General features: G+C 45.1%; 1 protein-coding gene across 3 annotated transcripts in view; it reads left to right on the top strand.

Moving 5' to 3' along the window:
* Positions 1 to 2,013: 2,013 nt before the first annotated feature.
* The window catches only part of Fbxo25 (F-box protein 25), a 26,472-nt gene continuing 9,870 nt past the window's right edge, over positions 2,014 to 18,615 (top strand). For all 3 annotated transcript variants that reach the window (XM_005366244.3, XM_005366245.3, XM_005366243.3), the window contains exons 1-6: positions 2,014 to 2,120; positions 6,766 to 6,906; positions 9,627 to 9,727; positions 10,832 to 10,881; positions 12,951 to 13,043; positions 15,867 to 15,960. In XM_005366244.3, the coding sequence (XP_005366301.1) occupies positions 6,773 to 6,906; positions 9,627 to 9,727; positions 10,832 to 10,881; positions 12,951 to 13,043; positions 15,867 to 15,960 (472 nt within the window). In that variant the 5' untranslated portion in view covers positions 2,014 to 2,120; positions 6,766 to 6,772. The remainder of the gene's footprint in view (positions 2,121 to 6,765; positions 6,907 to 9,626; positions 9,728 to 10,831; positions 10,882 to 12,950; positions 13,044 to 15,866; positions 15,961 to 18,615) is intronic.

Raw genomic sequence — 18,615 nt, 5'->3', positions numbered from 1 at the left:
AACGCTGATACCATATTTGATGTGACCTTGAAATCCAGACGTGTTTCTGTTCCTGGCATTTCAGGAACAGGTGTGTTGTTTAAATGGGGTTTCAAGTTGGCGTCATTAGCTAGACATCTCTCAAGAATCCCAGTATGAGGCACATGGAATGTGACACCCCCTCCCATCCCATGGTAAGGTGTCATGGTCACATGGGTCGTTTATTTCTTGCCACAGCATTAATGCAATGTGGCAAGATGTAACCTTTGCATGCTGAGTAAAGACTCCATTAAATACGCTATGCTCCGAGTCACAGAGAAGAAACAAAACAAAGCTAATCTGAGTCCAGATGGTACAACCCCCAAGGGCAAGGATGTGCACCAGCCTGTGTGCAAGAAAAAGGCCAAGAAACGTCGTTGCAAAGTCACCCTCAGGGCACACAGGTCCTTAGCTTACCACCACACCACGTCCTGGAGGCATGAACACCAAGACACCTGTACCCAGCAACAGCCACCCACCCTGTCACCATCCTGAACCATTATTGTGGGGAGGGATATCAACCATCAGGTTAAGTTTTCCCAGCTTCTTGACAACTGTCATATTGGGATTTCTTTGGAGAAAATAAAGACACATGGTATCCCCAATCTCTGTTGAGTACGTATCTTTCTGCTGCTCCCTCTGACCTCATGCCTTCAGCCTGGCAACTTCCTATTTTCCTATCTCTATAAGCGGCTTCCCTTCTTTCACAGGTTGAACTGCAGAGGCACCAAACCTGCTCATCTTCCCAAAGACAGCCAAGTGTAGCTAGAGACTGTAGCAACACTTACCCAGGGTGTGGTGATTTCCCAGAACTGCCTCTAGCTTCTGCCCTCACTCTTGGCTTCTGAGGCTATCACTGCTGCTCTAGTTCTTCCTCTGTGGACTCCTGCTGTGACCTCATGGAATCCGTGTCCTGCTGCAGAAACCTGCTACTTTATGGTGCTCTGATGTTACTCTATTCTACTGCCGTATAATACTGAAGTATATGACTGTGTGCTATTCACTATGAAAGGCCATGTGCTATTGATTGAAAGCTGAGTCTGGGACCAATGTCTCAGACCCAAGCATGTCTATGTCAAGTGGTCTCCAAAACCCTAAACTGGTTCAGGTGCCTAAATTAGGCGTTGCGGATGGAATAACGCTGACTTCCACCTGTAACTGGTCTATTATATTTAAATGTGTAATGAAAAACCACTACTAGAATAAACACGTTAGAAATGATTTACATAAGTATTTCCCCAATATGAGTACCCACATCATTCAAAAGACTAAAACTGAACATGATGTTTAGCTTACTACACACCAGGCATTTGTACATACTTTGCGCTTATTTTGTCGGGTAAGAACCATTCCTAGTTCTCTTTGCTCTCAAGGGTGCACACAGGTGGCTGAGACCTTTCCCAGCAACCCTCCTGGGCAGCAGTCCTGGTTTAGAAGCTCTAGCTTCCCGCCCCTCTAATCCTCCGTGGTCCACTTGCCCTCTTCTTCCTACAGACCCCACAGCACCTGTTTGGAAAACATTGCACCCGTTGGCACTGTTTTTCTAGGGCTTTTCAGCTTTCTAGGAATTGAAAGCTATTCTAGGCGGTAGGTCAGCCAGACCTTCTTTGAGCCCCAGGGCTACATGCAACACACTGGCATGTAGGCGATGGAGGGAAGCCCAAGCCGGGCCTCCGCTAGGCAGGCTGGAAAATGGAGTAGGGAGGTGAGGGGTCTGAGTGTATACGGGGCGGTGTCCCTGCTGGCATCAGGCCGGCGGTCTGTGGATCCGGAGCGGGTGTCCACAGACCCGTGGCTAACCAACCGGTTTCCGCCATACGACTCGGGCAACGCCAGCAGGGCGCGTCAAAAAGTCCCACCACGGGCCCACAAGCGACAAGGATGGGTGGGTGGGGCTTGCGTCCACTGCGCACGCGCGCAGGAGGTCTCCGAGCTCGGGTAGCAACATGATCACGTGGCTCGACCCCGGCCAATCAACGGCACCCCGAGGCGGGGCGTCCAGCGGTGTACCTCGGCGGGAGGCGGACGGACGACTTCCGGCAATAATTGGACGCTGCAGCTCGGTGAGGTTGGTGGCTGCCTCGTCGGAAAGGGACCAGCAGGTGAGAAGGGACTCGGGATGGGCTGGGGAGGGGCTGTCAGGCGGGGCGCTCCCGGCCCGCGCGTCGCTGGCCGCTGTGCAGCCCGCTGGCCTGTGCAGGCTGTGCGCTCGCCCACCTCCCGGGGTCCAGGCGCCCGCCCCCCACCCCCGCCGGCCTGTCATCTGCCGGTCCGTGCCTCCTCCCGAGCACACCTGGCAGGGCAGCATCCTTCAGGCCTGCGCGTGCTTTCGCTGTCAGGCACAAGAGATTGGTGTCTTTATCCTCAGCTCATTTCTGCCTCTCTTCCAGTGGAGTTCCATCTCCATCCTTGGGCCTGTTCAAACTCCCCCGAACGCACATCTGGAGAGCTGTCCCTGTGAAGGGTCCTTCTGCCCTGCATGCAGCGCCAAGACTTAATTTCCCACCGTTCTCCTTCCATTTTCCTTTGCTCCGGGGCGTGCTGTCCCTAGCGCATCTGTGATGATCTCCCCGGACTCCTTGGGGGTAAACCCGACTTCTGACATTCGGCCTGAAATATGCAGTGTGTTTGTTCACCATCTTTCACAATCAAATTTACCCACATTTACAAACTTCACATTTGATCCCAGCTCTTTTAATTTAAATTTCTTAAAAATCTTATAAGAAAACTTGACCAGCGGCAAAACTAAATGCTTATTAGTTTGACGACTATTCATTCTATTTTAAAAAAGGTTTCAGTATTGTTAATTCCCTGTGTGGCATGTGCACCAGTGCCCAAGAAGAACAGAGGCCTCGGACCTGTTGGATTGGAGTTAGAAACAGTTGTGGGCCACCTGATTTGAGTGCTAGGAGCCAAACTTGGGGTCCTCTGTAAGAGCAGTTAGTGGGTGCTCCTAGCTGCTGATCCATCTCTCCAGCCCCAGACCATCCATTCATTCTTGCTCAAGAACAATGGAGATTATCTTTCTCAGATTTTGAAATGAAACTTTAAAGTGAAGCTTTTCTCGCCTTTCCGTTTTTTTTATGACTTGTTTTGTTGTAGAGTCCTTGCCACACACTCAACGCTCTTGTTGCTTTGAAGAAAAACGTAACTGATGTATGGTCTAATTATTTTTTCTTGTAATTTGAAAATAGAGCATCACACATGTAAAGTAAAAAAAAAACAAAAAGACAAACAACAACAAACACCCAAACCTGTAATTTCCTGGAATCTGTCTTAATAGGCTGTTAGGATTCCTGTAAATATAGTGGCTAAGAGCATGGACTGTGGAATCAGAGTCCATAATTTTGAGTTCTGCCCTGCTGAATTCTTTGCTTCTGTACTCTCATGTATAAAATAGTTTTTGTTTGTGATATGGTGGGTGAACACGGGGCCTCGGGTGTGCTAGGCAAGTGCTTGACCACTGAGCCTTGAAATGGAGAATTAAGTTTGTAAAATGAGGATATTCCCCTCTTTACAGGTTAGTGTGCGGACCAAACTGGGTGTCATTTGCGTGACTCATTCAGTTAGTGCCGGGCCCATTCTGAGTTCTGGTTTTTGTTGTTGGTGTTTCATTTATTAGGAACACCCGTGCTTGTTGAAGAAGAAGAAGAAGAAGGCATGTTTTTTGCTTAGTTCAGGCTCTTTGGTCTTAGGAGATTCTACTAGGAGATGAATTTGAAGAATTCATCCTGTTCTCCTGCAGTACCCCACCTTCGTGTTTTGCCACGTGAAACAGAAACCCAGAAAAGACAAAGGTGTGCAGCCCAAGTGCTTTCTGGTGTTAGTTAGCAATTACTGCACTTAAAGTCTAGTGCATATGGGGACTGGATGGATGGCCCAGTGGTCAAGAGCTCTTGCTGCTCTAGCAGAGGACCCGGTTGGGTTCCCAGCACCCACAAGGCGGCTCCCAACTGTATGTACTGTATGTAACTCCAGTTACAAGAGAAAAGGACACCTCTGTCTGACCTTTACTGGGGACTGCAGAACGCGGTGCTCTTACTTCATGCATACAGGGAAGATACACATATACACGTAAAATGAAAGTAAATATATCAAAAAACACATGCAGGTTATACAAGCTGTGTCACAGCTGAGTAGACTTTGAGACGTTACTCATACACATATGTTAATTTTTCAGAACTGATTTATGGTTTTTACTTTATGTGCTGGCTAATCTTGGTGTTGGCTTGGCACACCTGAGAAGAGGGAGCCTCGGCTGAGGATTAACGCCCTGAGGTTGGCTGTTTTCTTGGTTGCTACTTGCTGTAGGATGGCCCAGTGTACTGTGGGGTTGTACAACCCTCGGCAGGCGGGAATGAGCTGTCTGAAAACACCTGGCTTAGCAAGGCACACATTGCAAAGCCATAAATAGGATTCTTCTGTGATTTCTGCTGAGTTCCTCCCCTGCCGCCCCTGGATGAAACAAACCCTTTCCTACCTACATGTTTTACCAAAAAACAGAAAAGAAACTAGACTTCCTTTAGCATTTGCAAAGTCTCAAAATAAAGGTAATTTTAATTTTAAATATATTAATGAAATTCTAGCAATTCATGTCTTTTAACCAAGTAGATAAATTCCTGTATAAAGTGGGTTGTCACCTGATCTACAGAGTGAGTTTCAGGACAGCCAAGGCTACACAAAACGAAACAAAAGTGGGTTGTCATTGTTTAAAATCTTCTAGTAACATTATTTTTTGGTACACAAAACCAGATGCTTCACATTGAATTTAATGATATATGACCTTTTAAACTGCAGCTTGTCTTCTGTTTTATGAGAAGGGTTTTGCTCTGGAGCCCAGGTTGGTCTTGAATTCTTACCTCAGATATTTGATGCTAGGATTACAGGTGGACAGGCAGACAGGTAGACAAGTGGACAGGTATATGCTGCTATGCCTAGCCCCAGTGACTTTTGTTTTGAAGTAGTGCTTGGGACTGAACCCAGGGCCTCATGAGCGCTAGGCAGGTACTGTACTACTGACCTATATCCTAGTGGTCCGTTGTTGCTTTTTACCAATAAATCGCTTCTAGAACCTGTGCCTTAGTTTATGAGCTATGTAGATTCTGGAACAGTGAACTAAGACAGAGATCCCAAGATTGTCCTGTCAAGTCTGAAATAAATCTTGAAACAAACATTTTCCTCTAGGTTGTAAAATCTGGGACGTAAGCGTTTTATTTTCGTATTTCTCTAGTTTACTTGCTACCGAGCCTCAGCTTGAAAGGGTTATTTATATTATACCAAACTATTTTCTCACGAAATAGTTCGGTCAGTGAGTCACAATACGCATAGGGTTGACAACCACCAAAACGTAATGAGAAATGCCACAACGGCTCTTCTTATAAACACTATTAAATTTTTTAAGCTAAAAAATAAATAAATAAATAAATATACCTAGCAGGGAGTGGCTTCCTAGGTTAGTGCAGGGTTTGCATCTTATGAAGACATTTGTTAGCTGAGGACACGGGGCTACGTAAGACATGGATGAGGAACTGTAAGCTCAGGAGTTACTTTTCTTTTTTGTTCTCCCTTTTAATTTTACGCTACAGACCCTAGAAAGTTATCTTTCTAGACTGGGCAATGGGACTACAACAGAATAAGACATTGTGATTATCTTGGAGGAAAGTTAATGTTGAGTACATGAGTAATTTCAGATACTGGATGGTGGCAGAGACTGGTTCGTGGGGTGGAGAGGTCAGAAGGGAGCTGTTCGCATGGAGCCTTTGTAGGAGTTGACAACTTGACTTTGTAAACACGAATATCTGTTCTTAGCATTCTCTGTGTGTGAGACTCACCTTTGGACTCAGCATCCCTTCCCTTGCCCCTCCCAACACTGCTGTGCTGCTGAATACTTCCTTAGCGCTTGCTCCCTGCTAAGAGTACTCGCTGTTCTTGCCAAAGACCCAGGTTTGGTTGCTGGCACCACCTGCATGGCAGCATTTTGCCTTCTGGCTTCAGTGCGGCTGAGGCTGCACCTCCAGTCCTCTGAAGGTCCACTGCCTGTACACCCTGTAATGCCAAAGTCTGATCAAATCATTTGCCTCCTGGTTTCTTGGCTCCTGGTTGTTCTTAGAATGAAGCCCAACCCTTTTCTTCATCTGGTCATCATCCTCCCCGCCTTTGCCGACCGTATTCCATTTTCATTTTCCGTGCTCTCACCCACAGTGGTCTCTCTGGAGTCAGGTGGGCTGTGGCTCAGTTACGTCGCCTCCTACTTCTGGAATAGGGGTGGGAGGTGGGAGAAAGCTGTTTGGAGTGGTCTTCCTCAGCTTGCTTGCTTCTTCTGATTCAAACGCAGGTGTCGCTTGGGGTAAACCTTTCACCACACATTATCGTGCAGTAAGACCCACCTGTGCTTAACCTGGTTATCACTTTAGTACAACCAGAGCGCAGTAAGACCCACCTGTGCTTAACCTGGTTATCACTTTAGTACAACCAGAGCACAGTAAGACGGACCTATGCTTAACCTAGTTACCGCTTTATGTTTGTTTTCCTTTTTTTTTTTTTTTTTTTTTTGTGACAGGGTCTCTTTGTGTAGCCCTGGCTGTCCTGGAACTCACCTTGTAGACCAGGTTGGCCTGAAACTCAGAGATCTGCCTGCCTCTGGCTCCCGAGTGCATCACCACCATCCAGCCAGAAGAAATTTGTGTTCATTACGTATATATATACTTTTAATGTAATTTTAATGTAAACTTTTTTTTTTTTAAACAGGAGAACTATGCCATTTCTGGGTCAGGACTGGAGATCCCCTGGATGGAGCTGGATTAAAACTGAGGATGGGTGGAAAAGATGTGATTCCTGTAGCCAAGAGCTCCGAAACGAGAGTAACCAGTACACCCTCAACCACAGCATGTGCGTCTCAGTGAGGTTGTCAGGGTCACTGCAGAGCTCTGTCGCTTACACTTGTGCTCACGATTTTGGCTAGGCCTGCTGTCCAGACTGCTCCTGTGATGTTTAACTGTGGCGAGCAGACTTCTGTCTCCATCAGCAGTCATGATTACAGGGACAAGGGACATTCAGCCATACCGGGCTTTCACATGGGTGCTGAGGATTTGAACTCAGGCCTCCCTGCTTGCATAGCAAGTGCTCTTAGCCATTGAAGCATCTCTCTAGCACCAGGCTTGCATCTGAAACATACCTGCATGCCTTGTCCTCAGTAAATATTAACTCCATCGCTGTCCTCAAACTCTTAATACCACTCGTGATCTCTGTTTGCCCTTTTGTGACGAAATTATCTCTTTTATAATAATGTCCTCAGATGTGTGTGCATTCAGCATGTACCGGTAAAACCCCTTAGTTTTTTAAGCCTGACTGTTTTGTTGTCTGGATTGGTTGTGTTTTGTTTATGTGTGCAGTTGTTGATAAACATGGGGATTGCCTAGGCACGTCACTGTTGTGACTGGGCTGTCACGGATGCAAGAGCGTGGGCATCACTTTAGACCTGCTTTCAGTTCTTTCTGCTCAGACGGTAATTGACTCAGTATTTAAGGGTTTACTACTCCCTTTCTTGCTGGCTGCGCCGTTTTATATTTCCACCGCCAGTGCATGAAGGTCCTCGTTTTCTACATCCAACACTTACTTCCTGCACTTTTGGACCAGCCATGTTAAGGAGGGTGAAGTATTAGGGCAGTTTTTGCTTGCATTTCCCTAAGAATTAATGAGGTTGTACACATTTTCATACATTCTTAGCCAGTTTACATTTCTTCCTTGTACAAATTAAAGTTCTCTGCCTCTTCTTTGGGGGATTTATTATAGAAGATTCTTTTATTTTTCAAGCAGGATACGGGATATTTGTATTGCTCATAAGACCAAAGGCCATAAAATAGGAAGTGTTTGCTCTGAATGCAGTTGACTAAGTTTATTTGCATGAAACACGGAAAGGTTTGTACACTATTAATGCTTTTATTAAATTCGCACATGTTAAATTTTAATCCTGTAAGCATTTTTTCCCGTCATTTTTCCTTTGATAAGTTTGTGATTTTAGCTAAAGCTTTTTCTGATTCAGAAGTGTCTCCATCTAGTGTCTGAGTCAATGATAACAGGCTAGGGTGACTATGGGATTGTAAGAGTCAGGGATCTGTGTTCGGGAGTTGGGTCATTAGGTGCCTGAGAGGATGCAGTTGTGAGATTTGGATGCCCCCTGGCTGCCTGGAGGACTTACTGCAGTGCCTGTACTGTTTTAACTGTGGCAGCTGTGAGCCGACTTCTGTGGTAAACTCAGCTCTTTTATGAAAAGTGCACAGTGGTGGCAGATAAAAGCGATTTTTACCCAATTTTCTCATCAAAGAACAGTGATGGAGAGCTGGAGAGATGGCTCAGTGGTTAAGAGCACTAACTGCTCTTCCAGAGGACCTGGGTTCAACTCACAGCTGTCTGTAACTCCAGTTCCAGGGGTCTCGACACCCACGGCAAAACACCAATGCACATAAAATAAAAATGAATAAATTAAAAAATTCAAAACCCTTTAATAAAATCAATGATGGGCTGAAATCTAGCTTTTAAGTGTGCCCACCCCCAAAAAAAACCAAACAAAAAACCCAACAAACAAACAAAAGCATATTTAGTGTTTAGGTTGTGGACTGTTTTTTATACTTTTTCTTTTCTTTCTGTCTGTCTGTCTTTTTCTTTTCTCTTCTCTTCTTTTCTTTCTGTCTTTGATTTGTTTTGAGACAGGATGCCTCTGTGTAGCCCTGGCTGTCCTGGAACTCAACTCTGTAGACCAGGCAGAAATAGTTTTTATTACAAAGAGAAAAAAAAAAAGAAAAGAAAAAAACTAAAGAAAAGATATTTGAGTTGCTATTGCTTGATTTGAATTCCTTGTCTCATAAAAATGGGAAAAAATACTAAAGTACCTTAAATATGTTTAAATATCACAAATGTAACTTTCACTTGCTGGTTCCTCAGCATATTTGATAGAAGCTTATTGAGAAAAGGCACAGTGAAGCAAGAGTGAGCTAGAGCTAAACATCTGGAAAACATAGGTGATAAACAGGAGCGTTATGTTTGCTCAGCTTTGATGAGGGACACAGCAAGTTTCAGCCCCGTAGTCATATTGCTACTAGGGTTCAGTGCTTTTATGGTTTTGTTTATAATGTTCAGGCTTTAGACTGTTCTGATGTTTGGAAAGTCTAAAGCATGGCTAGTTTCTGGAGGAACATTTGTAAAAGGAAGAATAAACCTTAGTTCCTTCAGAATGAAAAGAGAATGTAGCTATTACCCAGGAGTGTCCAGTTCCTGCCTCCCTGAAGTGTAGCCAGTCCTCACCAGGATTTACCAGGGTCTTTATTTTGATCCCCAGATTACTAAGCGAATACTTACTTTCTTACCAAAGAAAAGCTAAATGAAGTTCTCCGTGAAAAACTTACTTTAATGAACTGTTTGTTTTGTTCATTTGTTTAGTTTTGTTTTCTGAGACAGGGTTTCTCTGTAGCTTTGGAGCCTGTCCTGGAACTAGCTCTTGTAGACCAGGCTGGCCTCAAACTCACAGAGATCCACCTGCCTCTGCCTCCTGAGTGCTGGGATTAAAGGTGTGCGCCACCACCACCCAGTTTAATGAACTATCTTTATTTCAGTATCTTAAATAATGGCGAAGAAGAAATATTCAACAGCGAGTGTGAGTATGCAGCCAAGAAGAGGAAGAAAGAGCATTTCGGAAACAACACAGCCGCTCACAGTAAGAGTGCTTTTGTTGGTTTTATCATCTTATTTGTGGGATATTGATGCTGCCGAATTGGATCGCTTGGCAGTGCTCTCTAACGAGGGTGATGGAGGTGTGTGGACAAGCTCTGCGCTCAGTGCTGCCTGTTTCTCTGGTAAGCAGACTGCCTGTCACTCAGCTCGCTGTTGGTAAGGTCTAGACAATCAAAGATGGCAGGCCTGAAGCACGCCTCTGCATCTGAGGATGCTGCCCCCAACTGAGTGCCTCCTGGACAGAAAGGCCCCTAGGAGGGTCGGTTTAGATATGGACAGGAGCCAGAAGTGGGCAGGACTAGGGCGAGGGGTGGAGGGCGTGAGGAGTCTGTGGCTTCTGTCACAGCCCTGCCCACCTTGGCCCATGCTGTGAATACCTGCTAGGATGTGAAGAAGGCAGACACAAGGAGAGGCTTCATGATCTTAGTTATGTGTGCCATGTGTGGCCATAACAGCTAATAAAAGACCAGGACCTTCTGTTAGGTGTCTAATGATATAGAGATAATATTACAGAATTTTATAAGCATGTATATTTGATATAACACTTTTCTTCTAAGTTAATAAGATGTGTTGCTATCAATTTTTTTTCACATAGAGGTGTCTGAGCAGTTAGGGAATGTAGCGCCTGCCCTTCACTCTGTGTGCTACGTGCTACTATGATTCATGAGCTGGGAAAGGGGCCTGGAGATTTAAACACACAGAGACACGGGTCATCCTTGAAACAAGAATGCTTCCTTTATTGTCAACTTATATAGGACTCTGGCCATGCCCCAGCTCTCAGGATCTTTCAGCTGCAGGTCCACCAGAAACCACTCCCCTGCCATCAGGGTCTTGTGGTCACAGCAGCTGCAGGCTGCTCAGAGCAGAGGAAAACAAATTGTTTACAGGAAATTCAGTGTCTGGTGGTCTGCAGTCCCCAACAAGGTGATGTTAGGGAACAAAGCGTACTGCGTACACTCACCAAGCAGAAGCACCTCTTGGTTGGAGCAGTGAGGTCATCTTGTTAGTCTGTCCTGCCTTCCAGTTTCCTCAACATCTTGAGGTTGAAAGGATTTGCCAGATTTCAAGGGTTTCGTCTTTGTTCTAGGTTTTTATCGTGAGAAATGGATCTATGTTCATAAAGAAAGCACAAAAGAAGTAAGTATGCTTTAGAAGAGTGTGCTGTATTGTTTGTGCTGAATATGTCCATTAGTTTAGTTCTTCAGTAACGCTATAGTGAGTCTATAGCTCACATTCGAACAGATGAATATGTATGTGACAGCTTTTTGAATCAGTGGCTATAATTATGTGCATGTACATGTATGTATTCATTAATATGTGCATGACTGCGCACTGGGTATGTGTGGTATAAGTGTTAGATGTATTTGTGGTATATAGTGCATGTAGTATGTTTGTGTTCTATAATCTGTGTGGTAAGTGTGTAATATGATGGATATGTATATTTGCATGTGTATGGTGTGTGCATATATACATGGCATATGCTGTATACCTGTGAGTGCTATGTTGTATATTTGTATATGTAGCATTTATGGAATGTGTTTGATATATAATATATCACATATATGTGATATGTGCATGTGTATGGTATATGGCATGTTAATAAAATGTGTGTGGAATAAATGTGCATAATATGTTCTACGTATGTGATATGTTTGTAATCTGTTATGCATGGACTATGTGTGCCACACACACGTGTATGGTTGTGGTCTTTGTCGTGGGTGTGGTCCATGAGTTTGGATGTGTGTGTACTTTTGATCCCCATGCATCTTTAAATCAGCAGGGGTTCATTAAAACCAAGCATACATCCCTGTGTGTTTGATCCATGTTCTGGCAGTGTGAACTGCAGCTGCGGGTGAAGTTTTCCCTTTACCTCATGTGCTTGGGGACTAAGATGCCCATGAGCCTCTCCTTCCAAAATGCATAGCGGCTCCTAGGAAACCACCCAGGTCGCCTCTGCAGGACACTGTGGATATTTTCTCTGCTTCTGATCGCCGAGCTGACTGGAGCTCTGTTCTGAGTCATCCCACAAACCAGTTGGCTACACTGTGTTTCTTGTTTCTCTACTTAGTTTTAAGTAAACCTAGTTCCTTTTATAGACCTAGAACATCTGCATTTGCTTTATTTTACAGCTGTTGGGAAAAAGAAACTAATAGTGCAATTTCGTATTACATAATTATGAGGTTAGGATTAGTTAAGTGTTTCAGAAATGTTAATAATATCCTTATTTTTTTTAATTTACCATACTTATTTATTCAGTGCGCGTGTGCACACACGCTCTAAGCTTTGCTTCCCCACAGCTCACAGCGGTGTTTTACTGTAGCGAATGCTTAGAAAGCATGGGTATTGATGTTCTGTGTGACTGTGTAACTGGGTTGTACACATTAGGACTGTAAGAGTTGTGTGGTTTCCCCACGGGGCCAGCAGACATTGCTGTCTCTGCTGCTCTTGCGCAGCCCCACTAACCTGTTTCGTACTCAGAGTCACTTGTCACAAGGAATCTTGTGGTTCCTTACCGTCTTCTAGTTTATCTGCGCCGTGACTCTGAGCTGAAAATCCACGCATAGATTTAGGTATTTCAGATGCCGAAGGTAGGGCTTAAGATCCTTCCTGACCCGAGCTCAAGTCTGTACAGACTGATACAGAAGACAGAAGAACTCTCAGACAGAAGCAATATTTATGACCCTGAGGAGAAATTGTGTCTCCTTTTTGGTTCCCAGATCTGTGCATCTCATTGTAGCAGTTGACTTTTCGGCTGCTCCGCCCCCATGGTGCCAGTCTGGAAACCAGCCGTTGTCAGACTTGGGTCATGCAGCCTCAGGCATCTGAATAGCTGTTTCTCAGAGCTGCCCCTCTAAGGCTACTTGTTGGTGGTTGAGCACACTTCCCCCAGGGCTGTCAGAACTCCCTGTGGAGACACACCGCTGGTGTCCAACACCTGCACCCTGTGGCCTCGTGTTCACCCCACCTTGTCCCCAGAAGCAGAAAGCAGAATGGTGTTTCTTGAACTTCTCTTTGTCGTTATACCAGCAGTGTGAGCAAAGTGTCAGTGCCTCGTGTCTCAGTTGCACACAATTGTACCTTATTCTCATTTCTATCTGACGTCAATCTTTAGAACCAATACAGTGCCGTCTATGCTCCCTAGCCGGCATCACCTGTTAGCCCATTTTACTTGGCTGGTTGAGCTCACTGCTTGTCTTTTTTTCTAGAGGCATGGCTACTGTACCCTGGGAGAAGCCTTCAACCGGCTAGACTTCTCAAGTGCAATCCAGGATATCAGGAGGTTCACCTACGTGGTCAAAGTAAGTGGCTGTTTCAGAAGCAGTGTTCTGTTGAATAACTGTCCTACAGGTTCCAGATGTGAGGTAGGCACAGTACTGTGGCCGCTGCATGAAGGTTCTCCTGTTTCCTGTGAGAAGGAAAGGGGCAAGCGTGGGAGAAGACGTGGGGCTTGCAACACCGAGGTCTCAGTTGCAAGTCTCAGGATTGGTAAGACCTTCCTGCCCAGAGGTCATGGGAACTGGGATGTTCCAGAGCCTCTTTCTGGGGAACACCTCAGACAGTTGAGCTCAGGAGGACCCCAGTGACTCCATCTGCGTTTTCTACTGCACGCATTCACTTAGAATGAGCCTTGTTAGATACAAAGGAACAACTGGCTAACAGACAAGAGGAATTCTGCATTAAGTAGAGGTCCACAAGAGTCTTGATGCGTTACTGATATTTGTCAGAAGTTTCTGTTTTGGGATACGTTTGTAAGGAAAAGATCATTGCTGTATAGAGTTTGCTGTTGTGGCTCATTCCCTTCTCTGCATTGTATGTAAAGCCCAAGTGGGGTCTTCACACCTGCTAGCCCTCCTTCTAGTGGTGCTCAGAGATCCTTACTGCCTTCTAGGTGTTTTAAGGTGTTGACACAGGCCAGAGATGAATTGCTCTTGGCCTCAGCTTACGGTATGATGTGTGATAGGATTCTAGGCGACTGGCGGATGGCAGGAGAAGCTGTCACAGTTCTTCTTGTGCCCAGTAGACATTGGGCACTATTTCCTGAGCTCTTGAGAGCATCTCTCTGGGTGACCCTGCTCTGGTGATGGAACCAACCGAGATTCACTCTGGCTTGTTCAAGTGTTGACTTTGGCATCCAGAAAGACACAGGCCAGTTCTAACAGAACTGTTTCTACCAGCTCTCAAATACTTCTGTAAAGAATCTTTTTTACAAAGTAGAAGTGACTTCCTCTGTTTCTAAACAACAAGCTTTTTTAATAGAGTTGGTACTTACACTTGTTCAAAATATGATTAGCCTGGCCCTGCTGGCCAGGTGAAGTCTCCTGTCACTCTGATGAAGTCCTCTGGCAGAAGCAGCATAAGGGATGCGGCTCTGTTTGGAAGAGAAAGGTGAAGTGTCTTGTTTCCGAGCGCAGTGAGCTTCTGCGCTTCCTGTTCACTGTGGTGGCAGCCCTGGCCTTGCTTCTGTGTCCAACTTTACTCCGTTTGTCCCTTCTGCATTTGTTATCATAACAGGTTGGTTTTGATCTCATGTCTCTTGAGATGATAGGCCGGTTTCCTCCACCATTGATGCGTGTAAGGCTCACGTGTCGGCCTATGTTGAACTGTCTTGAAATGACTCTCACGTGCTGGTGAGTTATCTTGATGTGCAGTTGGTTTCTGTTTCCTGGAATTGGGCAAGCGAACAGATTTTAGCATCTGCTTTTTGTTTGTTTGTGTTTTTCAAATCATGGATTTTGTCCTGTCATGCTTTGTTGCGGTGTCCTGATTTGCTCTTGGTATTGAGACCGCTAGCCCCATGGTGTGCATTGAGAAGAATTCCTTCCCCTTCTTGGAATAGTTTGAGAAGAAATGGGTTCTCTAAATGTTTGGTAGAATTCAGCAGCGAAGCCGTTTGGTCCTGGGGTTTTCATGAGTGCCTTCGTCATGGCTTCAGTCTTGCTGTCCATTGCATGTCTGTTGAGGTTGTTTCTTCATGATTTAGTCTTGGTCTAAGATGATAGCAAACTGTGGACCAGGGTGGACAAGCAGAATGGGCTGAGTGCCCTAGACCCTGGGGATAGAGAAGTAGTGTGGCCAGCTGCACCAGAGAGTGGGGAAGAGAGACCGCGAGCTGACTGCTCTACCTGTAATTGCAAATGTTGTTCCCTAAAATGGAGCAGTGGGAAGGAGGGGAGAAGAGGAGTTGGTGGGTTTATCATGACTTAGTACAGGCCACTGGCAGCTGGATGTCTCCTCTGAGGCCTGAGAGGGTGAGAGAGTGATGTAGAGCCCCAGTTACAAAAGTATTGGGGCGGAAGAATGTAAGTCCACCTAAGTTCTGAAGGAACTATGGGGAAAGAGCGAGGAGTTATGTTGTCGTTTTTTACTTATAAAAACATGTCAGAATTAAGACCAAACCTTTATTATGTCAGTAAATGCTTCTCTGATGGGTCAAAGAGCACAGCCAAACTCCAGGTTATACACACATAACCCGGATGTAGAGATCTGCAGTTGGGAATGGAAGGATGGGAAAGATACAGAGGAAAATATAAACCAAACTGAGAGGAACAAGAGGCACTGAGGGACACAGTCCTCAGCAGGGCTCGGGGAGGCCAGGCGTCAGGATGAGATCCCCCTCTTTATCAGCAAGGCTGGCATCGCTTAGATTCCAGTGCAGCAATCGCTCTTGGTTCCTAGGTTTTCTACACTGTGTTTGAATTGTGTTTTAAGAGATTACATGTGTTCTTTTTACATTTCTACATGGAAGGAAGGGCCTGTTGATTTCTTGATTGTCTGTCGGCTTTAGACAGTGGATCAAAGCCTGAAGGAGGGTGAGGAAAGTCGATTGGTGACCGGGATGCTCTGCTGCTCCCTGCTGATGTGAGGTGCAAGGTTAGAAGGCTGAGCGTTTAGTCATCTCACTGGCCTGCAGCCGGCCTGTGGAGATTCTTGTGTGGAGTGGAAAGCAGGTTGGCTCCAGCCTTAGCAGCCAGAGTAAGGTCTCCTCAGCTCAGGTAGTCTTTCTGTAACCGCCTTATATAGGGTGCCACACGTCAGCCCATTTCACACTGTTCCAGTATGTGACCGTGGTGTTTCCATCGGAAACGGACTCACAGCTTAGCCTTTCCCTTCTTATCTTGAAGCTGCTGCAGCTGATTGCCAAGTCCCAGTTAACCTCCCTGAGCGGAGTGGCGCAGAAGAACTACTTCAACATTTTGGATAAGATTGTCCAAAAGGGTAAGGTTATTTCTCAACATTTGCAGTGTTTTTTAAATAAAATATTTATTGATAAATAAGTCACATAGTTTACAACTAGGCCGTTTACACAGCTCTGTAGCTTTTAATGCGGTGTGTTCATAGGATTGGGAAGCCATCACTGCTTTTTGACAGGTCCATGCCATGTTGGGTTGTATTTGCTGCTGTGCTGGAGGGTTTTATATCAGTCATCTGAGAGGAGGGAACCTCAACTGAGGAAAAAGCCTCTGTACCATCAGGCTGTACACAGCCCACAGGGCATTTTCTTAATTAGCGATTGATGGGGGAGCCCACTGTGGATGGTGCCATCCTTGGACTGGTGGTCCCGGGTTCTATAAGAAACTAGACTGAATAAGCCATGGGGAATAAAAGCCATGGAGAACAAGCCCATAAGCAGCACCCCTCCATGGCCTCTGCATCAGCTCCTGTCTCCAAGTTCCTGCTCTGAGTTTCTGCTCTGACTTCTTCCAGTGATGGGTGTCACCTTAGAGATATAAGCATAAGTGAACCCTCTTCTCCCCAAGTTGCTTTGGTAACAGTGACCCTAAGTCACCTGCTGACCCCTTCTTCCCAGCTAGTCTCCCTCCTCCTTAGGTAGGTAGCCATAGCTGCTGTGTGTCCATGATGTGTGTTCATAGCAGAGGTGTGGTTTTTTTCAGGATAGCTGCTGTGTGTTCATGACATGTGTTCATAGCAGGGGTGTGGTTTATTCAGGATAGCTGCTGTGTGTCCATGACGTGTATTCATGCAGTGGTGTGAACACTTATCCAGGATAGCTGCTGTGTGTTCATAGCAGGGGTGTGAACACTTATCCAGAAGGCAGCATTTCATAGCACACTTTCCCATCCTCTGGGGTCTTAGGCTCTTTTCATTTAGGTTTGAGCACTTAGTCACATGTTTTCATCACGTGGCTGGTGAAGAGTCTCTATACTAACTCCGCCCACTGCATAAGCTTCTCCCACCAAGGCTGAGAGCAGCACTGGGCAAGGGCTCTAAACAAAATATTAGGAAACAGTTTGGCATGTCCATTTAGCTAAACAGCAGTAGCGGGTTCCCTACCCAGGGCTTATTGCCTCCCTAGCCACAGGCTTTTGGACAGGTTTACAGCACCACGCATGTATCCTTTGCTGTGGAACAAGCGTTCAAATACAAAATTCAAATCAGAAAGGAGTTGGTTATCCCCAAAAGATAGTCATGCCACTATTGCATGAGCAACACCAGAAATTGTAAGTCTAAATGTTAACTGGAGATTTGTTACAAGGAAAGGGGCTTTTTCCTATCATCTTTCCACAGTGTGTACATTCACAGATAATACTGTGCACACTGTGGTAGCAGGCAGAAGATGACCCTCCAGCTGCTAAATGTGCAGATGTGCTCAGGGGAGAGAGCTTGCCCCAGACCCAGTCCTACAAAGATACTTCGTTCTTTCACGGTTCACTGGACCATTGGGTTCTAGAATCAGTAAGATTGCGGCTTTTTGACTTAAGTACCACATGAGTCATAATTTTCCTTTTAATTTAATAAACTTATTTTTCCAATTAGTGGCTATTAGAAAAAGGAAGTTTTTATACAATTTACTTATACACTTCCAGTAATTTGTTAATGATGTGGGAGTGATTTCTTTCTAATCTGTTGCTTTCATTGGTTAATTAATAAAGAAACTGCCTAGGCCCATTTGATAGGCCAACCCTTAGGTGGGTGGAGTAAACAGAACAGAATGCTGGGAGAAAGAAGCTGAGTCAGGAGTCGCCATGATTCTCCCACTCCAGACAGTCGCAGGTTAAGATCTTCCCTGGTAAGCCACCTTGTGGACAACACAGATTATTAGAAATGAGTTAAATCAATATGTAAGAGCTAGCCAATAAGAGGCTAAAATTAATGGGCCAGGCAGTGTTTAAAAGAATACAGTTTCCGTGTAATTATTTCAGGTAAAGCTAGCCATGCGGGTGGCTGGGTGCCAGGAACGTAGTCCGCTGTTCCTATTACTACAATTTGTGACCATGTATTTAAGCCATTTTAAATATTCTCCTTATCGTAAGTACAAGAGAAATTGTACACTGACTACTTTCAAATTGTAGACCCAACCAAAAATTTAGGCAGAAAGGATTTTAAAACTTTAAAAACTTGCCAGGTGGTGGTAGGGCATGCCTTTAATCCCAGAACTTGGGAGGCAGAAGCGGGCAAATCCCTGTGAGTTCAAAGCCAGCCTGGTCTACAGAGTGAGTTTCAGGCTCCAAAGCTACAAAGAAGTCCTGTCTTGAAAAACAAAAAACAAAAAACTTTAAAAACTCTTATTAATAGTTCTGATGTCTAAACAATTATGCCTCTTTTAAATTGCCATGAAATTAGATCCTTAGTTTTTAATGTCATAAAAATATATATGACATAAAATTTATCATTTTCATTGAGTCTCGGTACACTGTTCAAAGCACTGAATGCTTGTCCATTGTGCAGCAGTAATTGCCGTCTCTAGAGCTGCTGCCCTAACACTTTGTACCCCTCAAACACAAGCTCCCCACTTGCCAGCCACATCCTCTGTCCCATCAGTACGTCTTTGTCTGCAGACTCTAGAGACTTGCTGCAGCAGATTATACTGTCCATCCTTCTGTAGTTGGCTCCTTCCAGGTCGGCTCCTGC

Source organism: Microtus ochrogaster, unplaced genomic scaffold, assembly GCF_000317375.1.
Source record: "Microtus ochrogaster isolate Prairie Vole_2 unplaced genomic scaffold, MicOch1.0 UNK7, whole genome shotgun sequence".
Taxonomy (NCBI): Eukaryota; Metazoa; Chordata; class Mammalia; order Rodentia; family Cricetidae; genus Microtus; species Microtus ochrogaster.
This window is presented reverse-complemented; position numbering and strand designations above follow the sequence as displayed.